The following is a 24245-nucleotide window of genomic DNA, read 5'->3' as shown; positions in this document are numbered from 1 at the left end:
GTACAACTGACTATTTTTAGTCTCTATTATTTGTAAAAAGAAAAAAAAACACTCACTTCAAATAACTATAACAAATGAGAAGCACGGTGCTTCTAAGAGAGGTGCGCAAACAAGTCACAAAGAAATCATCAGGAAGAACCATAGATGGAGACAGCACTCTAGTGGTTAATGGACAGTAGATGCAACCTGTGGAGACAGAGAAAGAGGCGCCTCATAGAGCAATATCGTCTGGAGTGACAAATAAGAAAGTCGGTCACAGGCTCAGACCAGATGGGTACTCACATAGAGAGCGGCACTTAGAGGGTGCCTAACAGCGCAGGCCGGGACCTCAAGTCTCCCGACAGACAACCCCAAATGATCCGACCACGTGAATACCAAACGCCAATCAGCGTTTGCAAAGAGTCAGACGTAGCAGGGTAGCAGATAGGTGGCCAATCCCAGTGTTGCAGACTCAACGGCAAAACTCCCAATAGACAATTGCAAACTGGGGTGGATGATAGAAGTACGTAGAGCAAGTACTTTAAAATGTCAAAATTTTATTAAGACACAAATATAAACAGCAACGCGTTTCTCGACCGTATAGGTTGTTTCATCAGGCTTATAGGTAACTATAACAAAATTGCATAACTGTCACATGGGAGTAATCCTCATTATATATATATATATATATATATATATATATATATATATATATATATTTTTTTTTTTTTTAACAAAGCTATTTTTTGAGGGGAACATGTTTTCATTTGTGTGATATAATAGTCCTCTGAGTGGCATTGGGTATACTATTTGCTTTTTAACTTTTGGTATGACACAGAAAATGTTTCATAGGAGCACTCTAATGCAAACATTGCATGCTCTAATTAGGGAATGTAAATTTAGCATTAGTGTTCCTTGTCTACTGTGTATGTTTAACCCTAACTTCACACTTGGAAGACACAGGACATTGCAGCTCCTGGCATGATACAACTGGTTATTGGTGACTACCTGCATATGCTGCACCTCATTGGCCCATTGTCCATTAAACACACAGCAAGCAAGAAACATATACAAAAATGACATGCTATATTGAATTCAAACATGTAAATTTTGGTATTAGTGTTCACTTAATTATGTAAGATTAAGATTAATTAAGTATGATAAATATGTAGTTGTATGGCTCTTTAAAAAGGAGCCCATTTTGTTAGTGTTGTTACTGAGCAATTTGCTCTGTAATTTATTTCACTACATCAAGGTATGAGATGTTTATTTTACATAACGTAAATGTTTCTTTTCTAGTATGCCCGAGATGATGAGTATGAAAGAGCAAAGAAGGATTACGCGGAGGGATTGATAGCACTGGCGGCTTTTGCAGAAGGAGGAAATGAGAGAATTTCTGTGTCTTTGGAAGTGTCATTTCTAAATGTCAAGATGTTTGTCCAAGATCTAGAGGCAAGCCTTTCTCTATCGTTGCTTTAGATTTCAAGAGGAGCTTTTTAGGATTATATATAATTTTGTTTACATACCAGCTCATGTAGTCTGTAGAGTGCACAGTTTATTTTCCTCTAATTAATATGATTCAAGAAAAGCTTAAACATATTAAACTCCAAAATTTTCTGTCATGAATTTATAAAAAAAAATTAAAAAAACTAAAGGGACAGTAAAGTTAAACTTTCACACTTCAGATAGAGAATATTATTTCCAGTATTTCCATTACATATATAATCTATTTTGCTTCATTCCCTTGGTATCCTTTGTTGAAAAGCACACTTAGGTAGCAAGCTGCTGATTGGTGGCTGCACATGTATGCCTCTTGTCATTGGATAATTAGATGTGTTCAGCTAGCTCCCGGTAGTGATTTGATGCTTCTTCAACAAAGTATACCTAGAGAATTAACCAAATGTTATAAAAGAAGTAAATTGGGAAGTTGTTTAATATTGTATTCTCTATCTGAATCATGAATTAAAAAATTGGGGTGTCATGTCCCTTTAAATGTTAAATTTTTTATGGAAAAACTATTTTGTGGTCGATTTATCAAGCTACAGCGGACAGGGGCGTACATATGCGGCCCTGTATGCCGCAGCTCGCCTCTGGCGGGCTGAATTCTGCTGCCGGAATTTTGCATTTCACAAGAACGCTATTTTGCGTTCTTGTGCAACGCCACCCCCTGCCCACACACAGCCAATCATGCACAGGCAGGAGCTGTCAATATCCCCAGTCAGACAAAACTGGAGAGATTGAAATTCTCCACATAAGAGATGGTGAAGAGGTTAGGGAAGCAGCGGTCTGATGACCGCTGCTTCATAAATACGGACTGCAGGTTCTCTTGTTAGAACCTGCAGTCGTAGGGGGTGAAGGCTGGCGAAGCCTTTGATAAATCGACACCCTTTATATGTTAAACCTGTTTAAATTAATTATGAAACTGGCAGGAAGTACATGCTTGAGTATAATTAGGTATGGATTGCGCACTTGTTGTTAAAGACAACTCCCATAACTGTATTGGAGTGACACAGCCCACAAGCATAAAAAGTGTCAATGAAGTATATATCTTTATTATCCTTTTAAAGGCCAGATTACTAGTGGATCAATATCATTAGCGCAAGGAGATTAAACGCGATTGTGAGATTTCTGTTTTCTTTGCGCTGAAATCCATATTACAAGTTTCCCGCTGTTTTAATTACCGCAATTTTGTTTGCGTGAAATTGCAGTCATTTACGCTCCCTATATTTTCTATCGGCGGTGTTGAGCAGTAATGTCCACTCGCATTACCAGGCCTTAAAAGTCAGGTAAAAATTTTGGCCAGAGCAATCAGTTGCACTAAACTAGTCTATTAAACCCTAAACCGCCACACCCCCATTGCAAAATAAACCCACTACACTATTAACCCCCATTGCAAATTAACCACTACACCCACTAACCCACTAACATTTAAACCCCCTAACCTAACACCCCTAGGTTACCCCAGTACAGACTAACTTTACCTTTAAAAAAAACTTCCAAAGGAGAAAAAGAATGAAGCAAATTAGATATCAGTAAATTAGAAAATATCTTAGAATTGCATGGGATCACTGAATCAATAAAGTTTTCTTTTTTCCTTTCTTTTAAGGAAACATTGCAGTCTTTTTTATACATCTAAAGGAATGATGGTATCCAGTTTTATTTAAAGGACTATACAAGGGGCCACAGTGGTCTTAAAACGGCTGTGTAATATCTTTAACCCCTAAAGCTAGAGTGTCTGCTGCTTATGCACCGAGTAATGTGAATTAAAGGGTTAACAGGGAATGTAGATAAATTGGAGGGATGCAATAATGTTTTTTTTTTAATATAAGTCTTTCTTGCTACAGAAGGAGTTGTGGGTACCTAATGGCACAAACGATCAGATGTATAATTTACTTTAACTATCTTTTTTTACAGGATATTAAACATAAAATGCCTGTAATTGAAGCCCAATATAAATCAGTTACAAGAATGGCTCAGCTCCTTACTAAGGAATCTCCTCAGGCGGAAGCAAATGAAATGCTTGCTGCTGTCTCAAGGATTAAGGATCAACTAAACAAAGTAGGAACAACTATGGTGTTGTCATAATGCAATGCAAATAATGACAGTATGACATAAGTTATGTGGCTAATGTTTTTTTTTTATTCTGTAGATTAATTTCTAGTTGAATAGCTTCAATCATTTAGTGAAGAGTTGGAACCAATTGTAAGGGATGCCTTGTGGCTTATGGAGCCATTTCAATTTAATGAAAGGCAGAGTAGAATGGGGGCATAGTTTAGAGCAGTTCAGGGGTGGTGCTTATGTATTCCTGGGTTGGATATAAGTAGTGGGGAAGCCCCTAGGTTTATTTAAAGTGAATGTAAATGTTGCGGCTAAAGTGCCCAGTTTTTAAAAATTTGATTAAAAACAGAGGCACTTTAAGTCATCAAAATTTACATTTCACTCGTGTTGTGAAAAAATACTTACCTTTTAAACTTGACAGCCGTGCCACTAGAGGGCGATAGTTCATGTGTATCATATAGATAACAATGAGCTTACACACTTGAAGTTACCTAGGAGTCAGTACTGATTTGCTAAAATGCAAGTCTGTCAAAAGAACTGAAATAAGGGGCAATTTGTAGAGGTATAGATACAACATAATCACAGAGGTAAAAAGTGTATTTTTAAAACTGTGTTGGTTAAACAACAACAATTCTGTTGACTGTCCCTTTAAGAAGGAAAGTTGTCTTTTGGAATTATCTGATATGCATGATGGCAGTGTAAAAAAAGGCAGCTATTTATAAAAAAAAAACTTATTACATGTCAAAGAATATGTTTATTTAAATGCTTTATCAGTTGTTACAATTTAAATCCAGATTTGTAGATATTTATCTAAGAGTATTGATTTTTCTTATCTATAACTGTAGATACGGGAACGCTCTCCTCCCCTGCTTTACGAATCTCAGCAGCTGCTTACACCGCTTGGAGAATTTGAAAGCCATTTGACCATTTTTTATGAATCTTTTGAAATACTCACTGAAATTATCGCAGTAGCAGACATGGACATACAGTCTGCTTCTTCTTTCAAACAGAAGCAGCGGGTATGTATGATATTTCGCAAACATATGATAACATGCCACTCAAGGTCAAATATGTCATAAACAATTGTTCAATAATGAACACATCAGTAACGTTAATTTCCAAATAATGTTATATCTCTAAGTTACAGTTGTCTGTGAATTTGCTACTAAATGCTAGTATGCTCCCATAGTAGTGTATTAAGGTGATATTAATCACTAGCTTAATTCTACATAAAATTATATATTCAAAGCAAAGGTTAGACTGAGAATAATATGCAGATTTATATTTTAAATTAGTGGGGAGACACTAGTGGTGCATCACACAAATGGCACCTTTTAACGGCAACCCCAAGCATTTGATCGCTGACACAGCGTGAGTCAATGATCGTGAGCCTGTCACAAATCAGGATCAGGAGGGCCTCTATTACATGAGATACATGCTGATCAGTGTATATCTCATGCTGCTGCTGGATGCCTGCCTGTGAAGCTATCTAGCAACAGTCCAGTAACAGTCAAGTATGACCTTACTATGTAAACTTTAATGCTGCCTAGAAATGGGCATTCTGAAATGCATGCTGGTATCAAGGTCAGTGGGCTATCACTGCATGCCTCAGTCCAATGATGTCTCATTAAAGGGATGGTAAACACCTATTCTCATATAACTGTATGTAATAGACACTACTGTAAAGAATACTATGCACAGATACTGATCTAAAAATCCAGTATAAAACCTTTTAAAAACTTACTTAGAAGCTCCCATTTTACCACTGTTGAAAAGGTTAGGCTGGGACACCCACTGAAATTGGCTGGAAATCAAAAAGAGCAGACACTCCCACCTCCCCTGCAAATGAAAAGACCCTTTACACAAACAGGAGCAAGCTAGAGTTGGTAGACAACAGTCTACTTCCAAAACTTTGAGGCTTGGTTAGGAGTCTGAAAATCAGCACTATTGTCTCTTGTTTACATAACTTTTCTACAAATAATATGTTTGTTATTCATATCTTAAAGGGACAGTCTAGTCAAAACTAGACTTTCATGATTCAGATAGGGCATGCAATTTTAAACAACTTTCCAATTTACTTTTATCATCAAATTTGCTTTGTTCCCTTGGTGGTATTTTTGAAAAGCTAAACCTAGCTAGGCTCAAACTGATTTCTAAACAGTTGAAAACCGCCTCCTAGCTCAGAGCATTTTGAAAGTTTTTCACAGTTAGACTGTGCTAGTTCACATGTGTCATATAGATAACATTGTGCTCACTCCCGTGAAGTTATTTAGGAGTCTTCACTGATTGATTACACTGCATGTCAGTCAAAGGCACTTAGATAAGGAGTCTGTCTGCAAAGGCTTAGATACAAGGTAATCACAGAGGTAAAAAGTGTATTAATATAACTGTGTTGGTTATGCAAAAACGGGGAATGGGTAATAAAGGGATTATCTATCTTTTTAAATAAGAAAATTTTTGGTGTAGACTGTCCCTTTAAGTGTAGGTGAGCAAAATCCGCTGTTTCAAATTAAAGGTAAATAGTTAAAGAGATACTAAAACCAATTTTTTTATTTTATGATTCGGGTAGAGCATGCAATTTTAAGCAACTTTCTAATTTACTCATATTATCAAATTTTCTTCATTCTCTTGGTATCTTTATTTGAAAAAGCAGGAATTAAAGCTTAGGAGCGGGCCCATTTTTAGTTCAGCACACTGTAGTGCTTGCTGATTAGTGGCTACATTTAGACACTAATCAGCAAGCATTACCCAGGTGCTGAACCTAAAATTGGCCGGCTCCTAAGATTCCATTCCTGATTTTCAAATAAAGATACCAAGAGAATGAAGAAAAATGGATAATGGGAGTAAATTAGCAAGTTACTTAAAATTGCATGCTCTATCTGAATCAAGAAATAAAATAAAAAATTGGGTTAATATCCATTTAAACACACTCCACTAGATAGAATTGACCATTGGGAACACATTAAAGGGGAGAACATTTTAGATTACAATGTCCCTTTTAGTGGCGCTACACCTGACAACTACACTCTGGAATAAAAGTTATTTCTGGTTTGATAAATATAATCCCTATGTCCAGTTTTATTGCTGTCACAGGAATATGTTTAATAGTAATTTGTATTTCTTTCTTCCAGGAGTTAATAACTCACCAGGAAAATTGTAGAAAATCTTTGACAATGATAGAGAAAAAAGGCCAGGTCATTTCCAAGGCCCTGTCAATGAGTAAATCCCTTCATCATTTTGACCTCTCCATCCTGCAGAAGAAACTGATAGACGCGCAAGCTGCCTTTCAGGTGATTTGCAGCTGATGCCTTCATTTCTGGCTTTGTCAACTATCCCTTTTCCATTCCTCTGATTCTCTATTTATTTTTGTCCAGATTGTAATCACTTTTATGTGTCATAAAAAAATACCAGTTATTTTATATACATATATATCAGTGAGACGTGGTGCAGAACAAAAAGCAATATGATACTTTCGTATAATATAGAAGGATACATAAATGCTTTTTATTTCTTATTAAAGAGCTTTCAAAAATTGTGTATGCCTCCAATTAATTTTATCTTTTATTCGCAGATATGTGAGACAGTATACGGGGAAAATATGTTTTTATCTCTTTACCCCTCTCTTGTTAGATTTTGAATTTAAAATATAATCTCAAATGTTAAACTGTACATTTTATATTAACATTACCTACCTTTAAAAAAATATATTCTTTTATACAAATGGAAATATTAATGATTTTCTAACAAATTTATTCTAAAATGTTATTTAATACAAAGTTAAAGGCAGATATGACTTAAAAGGACAATTTTGCAAATTCTGCAGTTGCAAATGCTGCAAATCCGCTTCTTTTTGGTAATTTGCAGCGTTTTCAAAACCTAGGTTACAGAGTTTGCTTTTGGCCTCTGTAGGGAATGCGGGTCAATGCACAATTTTTACACAGAAACAAGAGGTGCTTAAAGGGACAGTCAACACCAGATTTTTTGTTGTTTAAAAAGATAGATAATTCCTTTATTACCCATTCCCCAGTTTTGCATAACCAACACAGTTATAATTATACACTTTTTACCTCTGTGATTACCTTGTATCTAAGCCTCTGGAAACTGCCCCCTTATTTCAGTTCTTTTGACAGACTTGCATTTTAGCCAATCAGTGCTCACTCCTAGGTCATTTCACGTGCGTGAGCTCAATGTTATCTATATGACACACATGAACTAATGCCCTCTAGTGGTCAAAATGCATTCATATTAGAGAGATTAGAGGCAGCCTTCAAGGTCTAAAAAATTAGCATATGAGCCTGCTTAGGTTTACCTTTCAACTAAGAATACCAAGAGAACAAAGCAAAATTTGTGAAGTAAAACTGGAAAGTTGTTTAACATTACATGCCCTATTTGAATCATGAAAGTTTATTTTGGACTTGAGTGTCCCTTTAATGTCCCTTCAAAACAGCCAGTTTTTATTTCCATAAAATGTTAGCCTCTGCGTTTTAACTTGTGATTGACCTCATTACACTTGCTGTAAATTGTGGGTTGAGTTTTAGCAACCTTATGGATCTTTGTAACTAGAGGGCTAGATTACGAGTGGAGCGCAATATTGCGCTTACGCGAGAGCAATATTTGAACTCCACTCAGTAAAACCAGCATATGTAAATGTGCGCTGGTATTACAATAGAGACGCAATGTGAACGCAACCTTACGTTCATATTGCCTGGAAACCAAGCGCTCAGGAGAGCACGGTTCCATAGGCTTCAATGGGAGCCTCGTTTTCATGCCGACAGACATGGCAAACCACCTAGTGAAGCGCAGGGGGCAAATCGTGCAGCGTTGGGCTGCAATAAATAAATATATGTATATGGTTATATGCATAAATATTTGTGTTTAAATGTATATATACACATATTAACACATAGATATATATGTATATAAGCATATACATATAAATATTTATAATGAAAACAGAGTTCTCCATTGGGATCCATGTAAAGGCACTTGAAATTCTTGAGTAAGTGTTAATTCATTGTCTTTTTATAATGCACTTGTTAATTATGCAATTCTACTGCATTGAGTGGTCCTTTAAAAATCCCCATAGAAAATAATATACGTACATGATTTACTTTTCTAAAGCCATAACATTGTTGCTAAAAGGATCTTACTGGCTGAGTTGATTTTATGTATTTCGGGGTGGGGTCCTACTGTCCCTGGCAACAAAATTCTGGTTATAAACCACAGCAATTCATTTAAATGTCAGAGCCTTTCAAAGTGGCTTTTATAAAGCTGAAAAGTTTTTGATCAACAAAATGGCATTTTTATTATGCATGGGCAAAATTTCGGATTTGACATTCATTTGAATCACGAATGCCGAAAATGCGCGCAGGCAGTAGATCTGGTTTTGTGTGCAAAATGAATACAGAATCTAAAATTTCACCCATTCTCCTTTGTTAACTATATCACAATGGCCATAACCTTAAGAAATGTCTTTGTTGGTTTTAATACACAGTCTGACAACCGATGTTTATGGTCTCATTTTAACACCAGTATACTGTGACAAGTTTCCTTTCAATAGTAGGAGCAGCTTATTTAACTACAAAGAAAAGTCCGTGAGAAGTATACCTACAATTGTGCTTTCTGTTTTAAATCACTAATAAATATTAGAAGTGAACGTAAAACTATATTTTGTCATTTTGTCTTATATATTATAAATCTATAAAAAAAAGTTGTATTGGCCGTAGAGAAAGACAAGTTGTTTTTTATTTTATTTTTGAGACTTGAAGGTATTTTACAGGCTTCATATTCTCTATATCTCTCACCTGTTAAAACATTATAGTGTTAGAGAAGATATTCCGTACCATAACTAACCCAATTATCCTAACATGGACCAAGGCAACTAATTATATTTTGAGTTGGTAAAATAATGAACTTCCATACTGATATAAAATTTAGTAGACCTGACAGTTTGATTCTTCAATAATTTGAAGCATTTATTTGTACAGACTGTATTCTACGCAAATGTCAGAAATGTTTCTAATTAAATATACTATCATATGTACTTTCCTAATTAATTTTTCAAATGGACACATTTGTTGGAGGCCCTGATTGAACAAAAATATGATCTCAATATGCTAGTGGTTTTTTATGGTTATTCATTTCCCTAAACTTGATAGCTAATCCTTGGGTCTAATCTAATCAACCAGAACTATGCAAATTGTTGTTGCACAACCTTTCATAATAGTTTTCAAACTTGTAATAATTTAAAGCCAATTTGAAAACCCAGTTAGCATGGGATTTTCAATACTCTGCATTCAGGAAATTCAAGAAAACGTTTCCAGTCCATCAGAGAACGCTCTTCTAACAGTTTTTCAAATGTTGTTTTGACTTTCCTATTTCAACAGCCTTGACTTATTGAAAACCCATTTTCAATAGTCTTATCTTAGCTGTCCACACAACTTTTTTTTTTGAGCGTTAACATTTTTGCACATGCTCAGTTCGTATGTTAATAAACATGATTGCTTCCTGAATTAATAAAGTTAAAAAATCTTGTCCAAAACCCCCTTTTTAGCTATGAAATGTGTATAAAACTTAAATACAATTAACATAATATAAATTTATAATTAAAATGAAGTATTAAAAGTGAGATTAATTATATAATATTATATATAATATTATATAACATTGTGAATGACACACATCATGAATTGCTATTTTTGGTATAAGTATATAAAGCGCATTTCAACACATTAGATGGTCACTATCAATATTTAATCAAGTTAGACTTCATGTTGTTTTTTTTTTTCTCTCTGGTTGTGTATCTTACATTTCTGTGTAATTCCCTATGAAAACACTTTGGACGTACCTGTGAAAAAAAGTCTTAAACATTATGAGAATATACCTATAGTAATAATTTACCTCATAGGTATATCACATTTTTTGCCTGCACGGCCTTTTCACTGTCGCCTTAACCACGCCAATAACAGTGCAAAAGTGCAATATTTCTGCTTATGTTTCATTTATTGTATGTGATATTTTGTTGTTCTTTTTTGTCCTGTGAATTCAAGGTGAAAAACATCTTGCTTGTATCTTATTGCATGTTCTGCACTGTGTCTCATATTAATAATTTATTACATCCAATATGTGTTTGTGCTAAAGTCTGTTTGAAAGTATTTATGTTACAAGAGCCTAATTGTTGTGCAATAGACACAAAAGACCAAATCACATTACATATGTAACAACTGGTAGTACAAAAAAAAATCTATTATGGTCTATGAAGGTTTTTGTTGTTACAACTAGTCATTTAAAGGGACACTGAACCCAAACTTTTTCTTTCGTGATTCAGATAGATTATGCAGTTTTAAACAACTTTCTAATTTACTCCTATTATCAAAAATTTTTTTCATTCTCTTGGTATCTTTATTTGAAATGCAAGAATGTAAGTTTTGATGCCTTCCCATTTTTGGTGAACAACCTGGGTTGTTCTTGCTGATTGGTGGATAAATTCACCCACCAATAAACAAGCTCTGTCCAGGGTTCTGAACCAAAAAAAAAAAAGCTTAGATGCCTTCTTTTTCAAATAAAGATAGCAAGAGAATGAAGAAAAAATGATAATAGGAGTAAATTAGAAAGTTGCTTAAAATGCCATGCTCTATCTGAATCACAAAAGAAAAAAAAATGGGTTCAGTGTCCCTTTAATTTACAGCTGGTATGGGGCCTAGCCAAAGAATGTTTGACTTAAAAAACATCACTTCAAGGGAAGTATTATTTTTAGAAACTGTAGTTTAATTTGTGTTTTTATTTTAATTGCAATACAACAAATACATCTGCACAGTGTAAGGCTACAGATACAAATGTTTCAAAAAATGTCTTGTATATATGCATTTTTGTTGTGAGATGTTTGATGTGTAAAGAAACATAAAGATGCACGCACACACACACACATATATATATATATATATATATATTTATTTATTTATTTATTTATTTATTTATTTATATAACAGTTTGGTTTTGTCTACTAGCTCCCTAACCTATTTGTTCTAGTTTTTGAATGTAAAGCTAAATAAGAGTGCACAGTTGTATAATAATAAAACAGGTGAACCAGCCAATAAGAACCAATGCTGCAGCTTATTGGCTATAAAGCTTTTTTTTTAGATTTGTTAGACACCAAGCATAGGGAACAAGAGATTGATCCAAGCATAGGGAACAAAAGATTGATCCAAGCATAGGGAACAAGAGATTGATCCAAGCATAGGAAACAAGAGATTGATCCAAGCATAGGAAACAAGAGATTGATCTAAGCATAGGAAACAAGAGATTGATCCAAGCATAGGGAACAAGAGATTGATCCAAGCATAGGGAACAAGAGATTGATCCAAGCATAGGGAACAAGAGATTGATCCAAGCATAGGGAACAAGAGATTGATCCAAGCATAGGGAACAAGAGATTGATCCAAGCATAGGAAACAAGAGATTGATTTAAGCATAGGAAACAAGAGATTGATCTAAGCATAGGAAACAAGAGATTGATCCAAGCATAGGGAACAAGAGGTTGATCCAAGCATAGTTAACAAGAGATTGATCCAAGCATAGGGAACAAGAGATTGATCCAAGCATAGGAAACAAGAGATTGATCCAAGCATAGGAAACAAGAGATTGATCTATGCATAGGAAACAAGAGATTGATCCAAGCATAGGGAACAAGAGATTGATCCAAGCATAGGAAACAAGAGATTGATCTAAGCATAGGAAACAAGAGATTGATCCAAGCATAGGGAACAAGAGATTGATCCAAGCATAGGAAACAAGAGATTGATCCAAGCATAGGAAACAAGAGATTGATCCAAGCATAGGGAACAAGAGATTGATCCAAGCATAGGGAACAAGAGATTGATTGTCAAGAAAATAAACTGCTGTAATATTACAAAGCAGTTTATTTTTTTATATATAGTGGTTTATTCATGGTGGTTAAAATTCTAGCACAATAATTGTACATTTGTTATTATTAAGGGAAATTTAATATAAAAAAGTGTATTGTGGTCCTAATATAAATACTTATTTTTGGATAAATAAATATATTGCAAAGGGCAATTCCTAATGCTTCGATCACAATGCATATAATTGTTTATTTAATAAAACCAAGTCTGAAAGACAAAAGAGAGGCTCTTTCTTGTGTTTATCAATAGGGAAACAATACAAAGTTCCTCGGAGTGTGATCCCCCAAAGGCCAATGGGACTCAGCTCGCTGATCTACCGCTGACTGGAACGGTGATGCTTTTGCTTCTTCCAAATGTTTTGTACAAACCCCAACAGATTGGTCAGTAACTGCTCGTGCAGAGTATAAAACGATTCTTTTGAATCAGTCCAGACCTCTCATCTCAGCAAATAGGCTCAATGAAGTGATTGAAAATATGTATACACTTTATTTTAAAAACACCTTAAATAGTCCCCAGTCTGCTTTTAACATCACATTGTGGGTGCTGCTCCACTTGTGAATACATTGGCCTTTGGGGGATCACACTCTATGGAACTTTTTATTGTTTCCCTATTAATATACATAAGGAAGCGCCTCTCTTTTCTCTTTCAGACTTGGTTGTATTACCGATTACACTGGAGTGTGTTTTTTGGAGAGAGCTGCAACACCTTGCAATCGGCAGCCTATAAGACTTTTTGGCACATATCTTTATACAGTACCTCTTGATCTGTGGGTTATCTGGCGCCCCCTAGATTCTAAACTTGGTTTAGAAAGTGTTGTGGATCATTGTTTATTTAACTCCCAATTCCTGTTGCTTGTTCCATCTCCTCCATCGTTGCCATAATCATCGCCAAATTCTTCTCCTAGTAGGGAATTTATTTTTTTATTTATACTCAACTAAAAGACACAAAGTAATCAGACAGCCTCTGTTTTAAATTGCTGTTATACAAATTCCAAATTAGACAGCAAACTGAGCCTGTGCTGAAATTAAAAGCCTGTGCTATATGTTCGGTTGAGTTAGTATTGTTAGCAAGGGAAGCTTTGTAAATAGGCAAACTTAACACCTACCTTGGGCCTGGTCATTAAGTGATGCAACTTTAAATTACCCTGTTTATTATCTTCGATATGCTTCAAACATCTGTACCCAATACATTTAATGACATATAGCACTTGAGAGTTGATAGCCTCTTTTTAAGGAAATATACGTTTGCCTGAAGCGCCATTCATGGACACCTCTAACAAAAAAGGTATGGTGGCTCCAGGGTAATATGTGCACTGCTGTCCTAGAGAGATAAATACAATCTAGGCTTTAAAGGGATACTAACCCCAATTTTTTTTCTTTCATGATTCAGATAGAGCATGCAATTTTATCTTTCTAATTTACTCCTATTATCAATTTTTCTTTGTTCTCATGTTATCTTGATTTGAAAAAGCAGTAATGAAAGGTTAGGAGCCGGCCCATTTTTAGTTCCGCACCTTGGTAGAGCTTGCTGATTGGTTTGCTACATGTAGTCACAAATCAGCAAGTGCTACCCAGGTGCTGAACAAAAAATGGTCCGGCTCTAAAGCTTACAGTACTGCTTTTTCAAATCCAAGATAGCATGCGAACAAAGAAAAATGTATAATAGGAGTAAATTAGAAAGGTGCTTAAAATCTCATGCTCTATCTGAATCATGAAAGAACAAAATTGGCTTTAGTATCCCTTTAAGCTAAACTCTAAAATTTTTGGGATTTGTTTTTGTTTATCTGTTTTAATGCAAGAAACGCAATGTCCTATATTTCATTATAAATAGGAAATAGTCCTTCTGATCACAGTTTCCCTTTAAGACCATTTGGTGATGATTCAGCGCGCATCGCTTCCCTGCTTTGTACAGGAAGAATGTGATGCCAACTGCTGAAGTAATTTGTTGGCATCTGGTGATTAGTGTTTGGCACAAGAGATCTCTTCTTGCTGGTCTGCAGTGTTAATAAGAAAATGACTAAAAAAAAAGCTTTCATTATAAATCCTTAATATGAGATGGTTCTATTATTAAATAGAACTGTCTGTATAACTGGTTTGTTAGACTTAAACACACATGTAAGTTATTTTAACACTTTGACTAGAGTAATGTATTACTCTATACATAACAAGGCTGAAAATGTCCATTAGTTTGGGATTAGATAAAAAGTGCCAGGAACTAATATCTAATAAGATTTTTCCTATATGTATCATTAAATCAACTAGTAACTTTTCACCCTTGATAATTTATAGTCAGAATTTTATACCCCTTGTAACAGGATTATTACTCTTCATTGATATTGCTCTTCATAGATACTTGAACATAGGTCACCTAAAACCTACACTGGGTAGCATGTATAAAATATAAGGGATTGCTTATAGATCACAAATAGTCACATGAGATAACCTTGTTCACAAAAATCCAAACAGTGCGCATGTTGCACAGGAGTGTCTGCTCTCCCAAAAAATATAAAGTTACAAAAAAGAAACATTTGGACCAGCACAACTGTGTTAAAGTGGAATAAGTCTGTTTATTGGGATGTCACCTCCAAAAACAACAGTTTAGGATACATTTAGCCCGTAAGAATTCATGATTAAGGGCTGTAATGTAGTCCAAAACCTCACTGGGACTAGTCTTCCTAAGGGTAATGTGGCCAACTAGATATAAACACTCGTGAGGCCCACAAAAGGCCAAACAAACATTTATAGCTTCAATGACACTTGTTCAGTGGGGTTGTCTTTTTGGGAGAGGGGACAGTGCGTCCAGACAGATATAATACAGGAATTTTCTCTGTGAAAGTGACAGATTGACCTGAAAAGGCTGCTCATGGTTTGCTTACTAGCCATAGAACAAGGTATTATGTCTTTGACTGATTTTATTGTGTATTTTATGGTGTCTTTTCACTAAAATATGCAATAATAAATTAATTGGAGAGTTTTTTCCCAATTATTATTCAGTTATTAGAAGTTAGTCTTAGTTTTTTTTTTCATTTGTTTTTTTTTAGAGAAAAGCTTGTGTTAAAAGTCACTTTTTCTGCACATAAATTATGAACAAACTAAAGATTTTTTTAAATGATATATAAAGTACTTATATTTGATTGACATTTGCTAGATTTTAGTGTAATTGCAATATAGAATCATATGTTTTAAACAAGTTTACTAAAAAAAAGTGCATTATTTCTTAGCCCTTTTGTAAAAGTATAAGAATCAAAGGCTACTATAATGTAGTATTAAATGTTGTGGCCATAAGTGATTCCCTTTGCATAATAAAAGAATAGGAATACTTAGCCAGAAGTCAATGTCTTTAAAAAATTTGACCAGATGTAAAAAAAAATATATGAACACACCATTTTGTGTTTCTCACTCAAGAACTTGATAAAGAAGATAGCAGAATGGAGGAAAATGGTAGATACTAATAATACTATGATGAAGAGATTCGAAGAATCCAGGGCAGAACTGGAGAAAGTTCTCAAGATGGCCGAAACCTACTTCAAAGAGAAGGGAAACCCAGAAGATTTGTTAAAGAAACACACAGTAAGTGTGCTGATCATATACCTGCATCTGTTCCAGAATTTTGACTTACCTGTTGGATTTTACTGTGATACAATAGGTACTGTACAAACCAGAAAAAGACACTAAAGTCAAAATTAAACTTACATGATTTAAATATAGCATGTATTTAAAAAAGTATTTTCAAATAACTTCCATTATCAACTTGTGCACAATCTTTTTATACGCACACTTTACTTTTTGAAGCACCAGCTCCTACTGAGCATGTGCAAGAGATCACTGTGTAAACGTTTATGAGTCTGTGATTGGGTGATAGCTGTCACATGATACGGGAGCGGGGTTATGAGAGACATTTTTAAATTAGTAAGTTTTATTGCATTGTCTTTTTAATGCATTTGTTGGTTATGCAATCCTTTTGTATTTTAATGATTTTTAAGGATGTGTGAGGTTTTAACATATGAATAGAAGCACAAACATTCTCCACACTTGAATAGAATGTACATAAAATGTTACGATCAAATATTAAATGTTTGCATTTAAATATTGCATGGAAGGTTATAAGAATCAGATTTAAATGTTGATATATGAATATTCTAATGTATAATTAAAGAGTCTTAATTATTTACCAAAATACAATTTAAATTACAATTTAAGTGATTTCCAGATAATTTTGTATCCATTATACAAAATCTTAAACTTTGATTATATTCTTTATGGGATATATATATATATATATATATATATATATATATATATATATATATATATATATATATATATAAATATATATAAATAAAGTTCAAAGTAGACTAGAACTCCAGAAATCCAAATCACATGCCCAGGGTGCAACAGATAGGTAAATAGAAAGTAATGAAGAGTGCACTCGCCAGGACTTTTCAAAGTTTTATTCCAAAAATGTGAACGTTTTCGGGGGATTAGCCCCTTCCTCAGACATACAAAAAATGGCGAGTGCACTCTTCATTACTTTATATATATATATATATATATATATATATATATATATATATATATATATATATATATATATATATATATATATATATATATATATATATATATATATATATAAAGAAAATTTATTTAATGTGAAATTGTGAATTCAGTTACCTTTATATTGTGATTTGTAGTATACCACTTAAATAGAGATGGAGAAAAACAGATTTCCGGTGGCCTGTGCCCCTAAAATTTTGAATCAGCCTCAAAAATATTTAAAATGGTATACACTGCATATAGGTATGTCTCTGCCTATCGCTAAGTTTCAGCACATTGTCTATAAATAATATTATAGGGGATTTAGATCATTAAAAATTATATTACTAATCTGTTTTCACTTCTTATGGAACATCCTCCAAAAATGTATCTTGCTGCATTGTGTAGGAACAATTATTTGTTGTTCATGAAGTCTATATAAAATCAGTGACATACTCTGTATAAAGTTATTTTTGTATGTTTTTTTTTTTATGCAACTGGCCATTTTTATGACATTGTCTAGGCGTGGGTAGTGAACATAAGGAAGTCAATATGGATCTTGTGAGATTTGTGAATCTTATACTATGTACTATACATTATAATACATTTAAAGGAACATTCTGTTGTAATAGTAAAATTGTTCTAATTTGTTCATTTTTTAATAAACTAGTGCTTGTTTATAACTCTATGTTTAACCTTTGCAAAGATGTGTACCAGAAGTGTAACCATGCCATGCCTGAGCAATATCTGGCTGGTGCTTGGTGACTGGATATATCGCTCTAGATTGACTGTTGGCAACTTCCTTTGATAAGCAGCAATGCATTGTGGATCTATCATTGTGGATCTAGAGGGCAAACTAACTATGTGCTTAACTCCTTTGCTGGAATTAAAATATATAGTTATGAAAGTTATTTATTTAATGATAAAAAATGCTTTAAAGGGACATAAAACCCAAACATTTTCTTTCACAATTTAGATAGAACATACAATTTTAAACAACTTTTCAATTCACTTCTATTATCAAATTGTCTTCAATTTCTTGTTATCCGTTGCTAAAAAGCAGGAAGGTAAGTTCAGGAGTGTGCACGTGTCTGCAGTACCATCTAGCAGAAGTATTGCAACACTGTTATACATTATCAAGATCACTAGATGTCAGCACTATTTCCTGCCATGTAGTGCTCCAGATATCTCTTCAACAAAGAATAACAAGAAAACAAAGAAAATTGGATAATAGAAGTCAATTGGAAACTTTGTTTTAAAATTGTATTCTCTGTTTAAATTGTGAAAGAACAATGTTGGGTTTCATGTCCCATTAACACATTAGAGTATTGTATTATTCCAATACACAGTCATTTTAAGTCAGTAAGAGTTGACATGCTAATATTAACACTTTAATTACAGGATTTCTTTGGCCAGTTAGATCAGAAGGTGCTTAATACGTTTTTGAAAGCTTGTGATGAGCTGACAGATATCCTTCCTGAACAAGAACAACAACCACTACAAGAAACCGTAAGGAAACTTCACAAACAGTGGAAGGTTTGTATTTATTTTTATTTACAGAAAATAAGAGAAAATAATATTTGTTATGCCCAGAGCACATTTCCCTGGATTTCTTTGTCTTAGATTTTATTCTCTGCTTATAAATGTCTGTGTGTAAAATATGAAACTCCACTGATAGAAGGGAAAATGATGGCATAAGATTGCTACAGATATATTAGAGATCAGGAAATCTCAAGACAGAAAAGAGGAAGAGGAATTAGCATAACAAGAATTCATGGTTCAAGCCTACGTTTAGCATTAAAGGTACAGTCTACTCCAAAATTGTTTATTTTTTAAAAAGATAGATAATCCCTTTATTACCCATTCCCCAGTTTTGCTCTGCCAACATAGTTACCTGTATATTAATATACTTTTTACCTCTTTGATTATCTTGTGTCTAAACCTCTTTTGACAGCCCACTGATTACGTGGCTATTTATTTATTATCGATTGACTGGCATTTTAGCCAGTTACTGCTGTGTCCTGCACAACTCCACGGAAGTGAGCACAATGTTATATATATGCCCTTACATGGATTAGCAGTCTCTTGTTGTGAATAGATATCTAAACCTGCTCAACGAAGCGCTCAGAGGGTCATAGGGTAACAGAATAGTTAAATGTCTATAGGCAAAGGTAAAGCATGAGAGAGGGTATGTGGATCCGGTCCCAGATAAGTTATATCCATTAAATTAATACTCACAGACGGCAACCTCTTTTTTCCAGTACGTCTGCACACGCACTAATTACAAACATAACAGTCCAAAGATGGAAAAAGAAAAAGCGCTCCAAGCCTTATAGTAAAAAAATTCCAATACTTTATTCAAAAAAGTTTAAAATCATGTAAGATAAAAGTGGTCAGCACAAGAAATGCAAAAAATGCAAAAATACAGGCGACAGAACAGGTGCTCCCAGTTATGCACTTGGTCAGTTGTGAATAGCTAATAAAAAAAAATGGAATATGAGACTGTCTGTAGTGGCTTAGAAACAGGCAGAAATTTAGAGGTTTAAATGTTATAAAGTTTATTAATATAACAATATTGGTTGTGCAAAGCTGGGGAATGGGTAGTAAAGGTGTTATCTATCTTTTTAAACTATAACAATTTTGGTGTTGACTGTCCCTTTAATTCAGCAAATAAAAACAAAATGTAAGTTTGCCTGATGAACTGCCGCCAACAAAATATTAAAAGAAATAAAGGGCAAGTATCTTGGACTCTCACCACTGTGCGCATACATTTTTGTTATTTTACAGCTGTACTCTACACATTTAATTTAATTGTTCAATGTGCAGAAGACCACTTCTGCTCTATTCCCAGCTCTTTTGATTTATAGTGCATCTCACTCCACAAGACCTAATGATATTGGTACATATATGATAGTATATGATACAGGAGAAGATATTTATCTGTATGGCACGCAAGGCTGGGTGTTAGCTCACTACATATTGCCCCATCAAATTTACTGTCCTCTATGTAGACATTTTTAGTTTCTTAGTTTAGTATCCTTAGTTTGTATAGGAAGTTCTTTTGAGGAATCTTTTGAGGAACATAACATTTTGGGTTTCATTTATCAAGCTGCTAATCATGAAAGAAAAAATGTGGGTTTTATATCCCTTTAACACACATTTAACAAGTATGTTTTTCTTCGAAGGACTTTCAGAGCGAAGCCCCCTACCATTTGCTTCATCTAAAAATTGAACTGGAAAAAACCCGGATATTAACAACAGTTGAAGACGGCAAAGGGGAATTGGCTCGAGAGAACAGATTGCTTCCTGTGGAAGGCAGTGAAAAGATTATTAAAGAACATAGGGTATGTGCATGTAGTTTGTACAGCAGCAGCTTAGTTTACCATAGAGTTTTACTATATTGCGGCTGAAGCGACTGCACTCTACAGTTCCCTCTACAGGTGGCTTGTGTAACTGCTGCTCTATCTTATACTAGCTCGTAAAATATAACACACTATAAAAATGTGACACATTGTAAATTTCAAACTTTCAAATGAAAAACAAAAAATAATTGAAATTGTTTTGAAATAGCACAGCTAAAAGGTCACACTTTACTAGAGTGTGATCATGTTTATCACTACAACACTGAAATGGAGGCGATTACTATTAACAATGGTAGGGTCCATCTTAGGTTTAGAGATTGCATTAGGGGTTAATTATTTGGTGAAAGATTAGGGATAGGATCAGCGTTGAGCCTAGGGTTGCCACCTGGGCCATGTTTTCCTGGACACTTATGAGTTACACACGCTGCAGGGTATGCAGGGAGGAACATGAATAGTGCTGTCCAGGATCACTATGTGTGTGCTACCCAGGGGTGCAATTCATGTTCCCCTCTGCACACCCTGCAGCATGTGTAAATCATAAGTGTCTAGGAAAACAGGGCTAAGGTGGCAACCCTAGTTGAGCCTGGTTTTCAGTTTTACTGCAGCCCACTCTGTTAGTCACTTGATATTTTAACTGAACTATAATAATGATAGTGTCAGTATTAAAGTAAATAGGTGTTTAATACTTAAAGCTTTCCTATATTTGTTTTAAATATATTTGCTTATGTTTCTTCTTACAAAATTGCTTTATTTAACCTTTACCTTTCTTTTTCAATCATTGGTTAGGCTTTCTTTACTGAAAAAGGATTCTTTCAATTGTGTGAAAAAAGGTTACGCTTAATTGAAGAACTTTGCTTAAAATTACAAGACAAAGATCCTATAAGAGGAGTGTTTGAAATGACCACAAAGGCCGTGAAAGAACTGAAAGCTCAGATTGATGGCACTCATTTGAAACTGATGGAGCACCCTGACAAATGGCGAGACTTTAGGAGCAGGTACAGCAAATTAAGCACAACTTTGCATTATTCTCTTTCATATCTCAGAATTCACGTATTACTGTTAACTTATTAGAGATATATACATTTATTTAGGAAGAGTGACTAGTTGAAAATAATGGTGACAACTCTTGCTTTAGATATATATTGTCTAGGATGAAAGAGTCCTAAAAGTAATGCAAAAAACGGAAAGGGACCGTGTACTGTGACATTGGTTTCCTCTTAATGTGTTTCCAATTACTTGTTGTACCAGCTGCAGAGTTTAAAATGTGTGCAGAATTGCTCTTTTAGGTTTATTTTGATATTTGAAACAGCTGTTTATGTTAATTAAAACTACAACCCAAATCAACTGGGCTCAGTTTGCATGGAGAGCAGACCTCATTAGCTGATATCTCCTTAGTTATACAAAATCTTTCTTATGTTATCCTTTGTACACAATGTGACCAATACTTTGAGAAAACAATGGAAAATTAACATTTTAAGTGTTTTCCCCTTAAAGGGACAATGAACACTGAATACATTTTAGATAGAATGGTGCATTCAAAGAAAAAGTCTGTGAATAACATGTAGATGTATTTTTAAAAGTTTAATAGTGACAAAATAAGTGTAAAGTTTTAGTGTCTATGAAAATGGGAGCTGCCATGTTGTAACTTAGGTTACTTTCTCTGCTATGGCCAATTAGGGACAGTTATAAATAGATCACTAGAGTGTGCAACCAATGGCTGTGTTAAATATATATCAGTTTTCTGCAATTCCATTTCTAACCTGAACTGAAATGCTCACTATTCCAGAATGGAATTACAGGAAAATGGGACAAAATAAATAATTAATAAAAGTTTATTGTAGAGTTTTTTTTTTTATGTATACGATTTATCATCTCAAAGTGTTAAATGTCCCTTTAATGTGTTTCCAATGACTTGTGATAACAGCTGCAGAATATAAAATGTACGGGAAATTATTCATGTAGGTATATTTTGTATGTGAAATAGCTGTATCTACTAATTAAATCCACACCCCAATACAATGGGCTTGGCTTACACGGAGAATAGATCTCATTATCTTATCTCTGTTTATTAATATATGATCATCATGATCTTATCTCTCTGTATACAGTGAGACCAACATTTAGGGCTAGATAACAAGTGGAGTACTAACAGTTACACGCAAGCAATAAGGGGTTTATCACGGGAGTTTGCGCTCGTTGGGATTACCGCTCTTATTACTAGTCCCTTTAAAGACACATCCTGTGCGATACACTCAGTCAGAGCCTTTGTTGCCATTGGGGTCAATCTCTTGGCTGTTTTTTTTTTTGCATTGGGAGAGAGAGAGATTGATGTTCTTCAGTACAACTACAGGAAGTCAACATACAAGTATAAAAAGAGTAGGGTACATTTGTATTGAAAATGTTAACAACTAGCAAGATTAATGTTTAGCTTCTATGTAGTGAACTGGAAGTGATTAATTATTTTTTTTTGCACTTCTTAATGATTATTTTTTTCTATCAACAATTCCAATTTAATTTATATCATATATAAACACACCTCCTAACATTTGTGTCTAGACATTAGGGACTCAGGAGGAGGGTGAGGAGATTCATCACCATTTTGTGAGCGGGGCTGTGGCTAGATGTTAGGCAGGATCAAGGTTGTGTCTGGGGGGGGGCGGTTAATTGTGTCTAGGCGGTTCATGGGGGTGTGTCTGGATGGTCTATTGGCGGGGCTAAGGGGAAATTCTGGAAATCGGGACATATGGCTTTCTTAGTGAGACAGAGCTGAGAATTAGGTACTGTTCCCCCTAAAAATGTACAATTGGGGATTCTGTATGAAGTTGCAATTTAGATTCTGTAATCTAGATATCATATTAAACATTTTTTTTATTTTTTTAGTGTGCTGTTATTAAAGGGACACTGAACCCAATTTTTTTCTTTTGGGATTCAGATAGAGCATGCAATTTTAAGCATATTTCTAATTTACTCCTATTATCAATTTGTCTTCATTCTCTTGGTATCTTTATTTGAAATGCAAGAATGTAAGTTTAGATGCCGGCCCATTTTTGGTGAACAACCTGGGTTGTTCTTGCTGATTGGTGGATAAATTCATCCACCAATAAACAAGTGCTTTCCATGGTTCTGAACCAAGAAATAGCTTAGATGCCTTCTTTTTCAAATAAAGAAAGCAAGAGAACAAAGGAAAAATGATAATAGGAGTAAATTAGAAAGTTGCTTAAAATTGCATGCTTTATCTGAATCGCGAAAGAAAAAATTTGGGTTCAGTGTCCCTTTAAACTTCCTTGGCATTGAATCTTCAAACAAATATAAAAGTTGTATCTAAAGTTCCCAGCATGCATTTGAGACAAATATGCATGCATACAGTCCTAGGCAGCATTGGCAGCAGATCAAGTGTACATAAACATTATTAGTTTAGCAGTGATTACTTTTAAAATAAATATTTTTGCTCTTTCTTGTGTATTACTAATTATTCTTCTAAACTTATTTGAAATGTACTGCTCTGAATTGTAGATATAATGTTTATATCCCTTTAAATATTTTAGTTTTAGTCTAATTGTTTTGGTTACTGATCTATTAATTTTTTAATTCTTTTTTTTTTTATGAAAATAGTTCCAGTTTATTATTTTTCTTTTTCCCTTTTCCTATACAGGTTTACTCAGTTATCAGAATGGGTGTTTGCAAAGGATAAGCAATTAAAGCAAATACAAAACAATGCTACAGATGCTGCTAAATATGAAAAGTTAAAAACTTCAGTTCAGGTGAATTTTATTTGCTAAAAGGGTTGGAATCGAGCAAAAGTAGGATCAGTGAATATTAATGGAAAAAGTATGGTTACAAATTCAATATTTTCTCTAAACATTTAATATCTTAAAGGAACATTCCAGTC

At 34.2% G+C, this 24245-nt stretch overlaps 1 protein-coding gene across 1 annotated transcript in view; it reads left to right on the top strand.

Annotated features, from left to right (window-relative positions):
- Positions 1-24245, top strand: part of SYNE1 (spectrin repeat containing nuclear envelope protein 1) — a 780519-nt gene that overhangs the window by 199761 nt on the left and 556513 nt on the right. Inside the window, 9 exon segments of the mRNA XM_053711805.1 lie at positions 1279-1431; positions 3394-3537; positions 4383-4556; positions 6669-6827; positions 15864-16028; positions 18396-18530; positions 20180-20338; positions 21143-21351; positions 24009-24117. Of these exon segments, the coding sequence (XP_053567780.1) occupies positions 1279-1431; positions 3394-3537; positions 4383-4556; positions 6669-6827; positions 15864-16028; positions 18396-18530; positions 20180-20338; positions 21143-21351; positions 24009-24117 (1407 nt within the window).

The sequence above is a fragment of the Bombina bombina genome, chromosome 4 (assembly GCF_027579735.1).
Source record: "Bombina bombina isolate aBomBom1 chromosome 4, aBomBom1.pri, whole genome shotgun sequence".
In the NCBI taxonomy this organism is placed as follows: domain Eukaryota; kingdom Metazoa; phylum Chordata; class Amphibia; order Anura; family Bombinatoridae; genus Bombina; species Bombina bombina.
The sequence above is the reverse complement of the archived record's forward strand: the minus strand, read 5'-3'. Positions and strand labels throughout refer to the sequence as shown.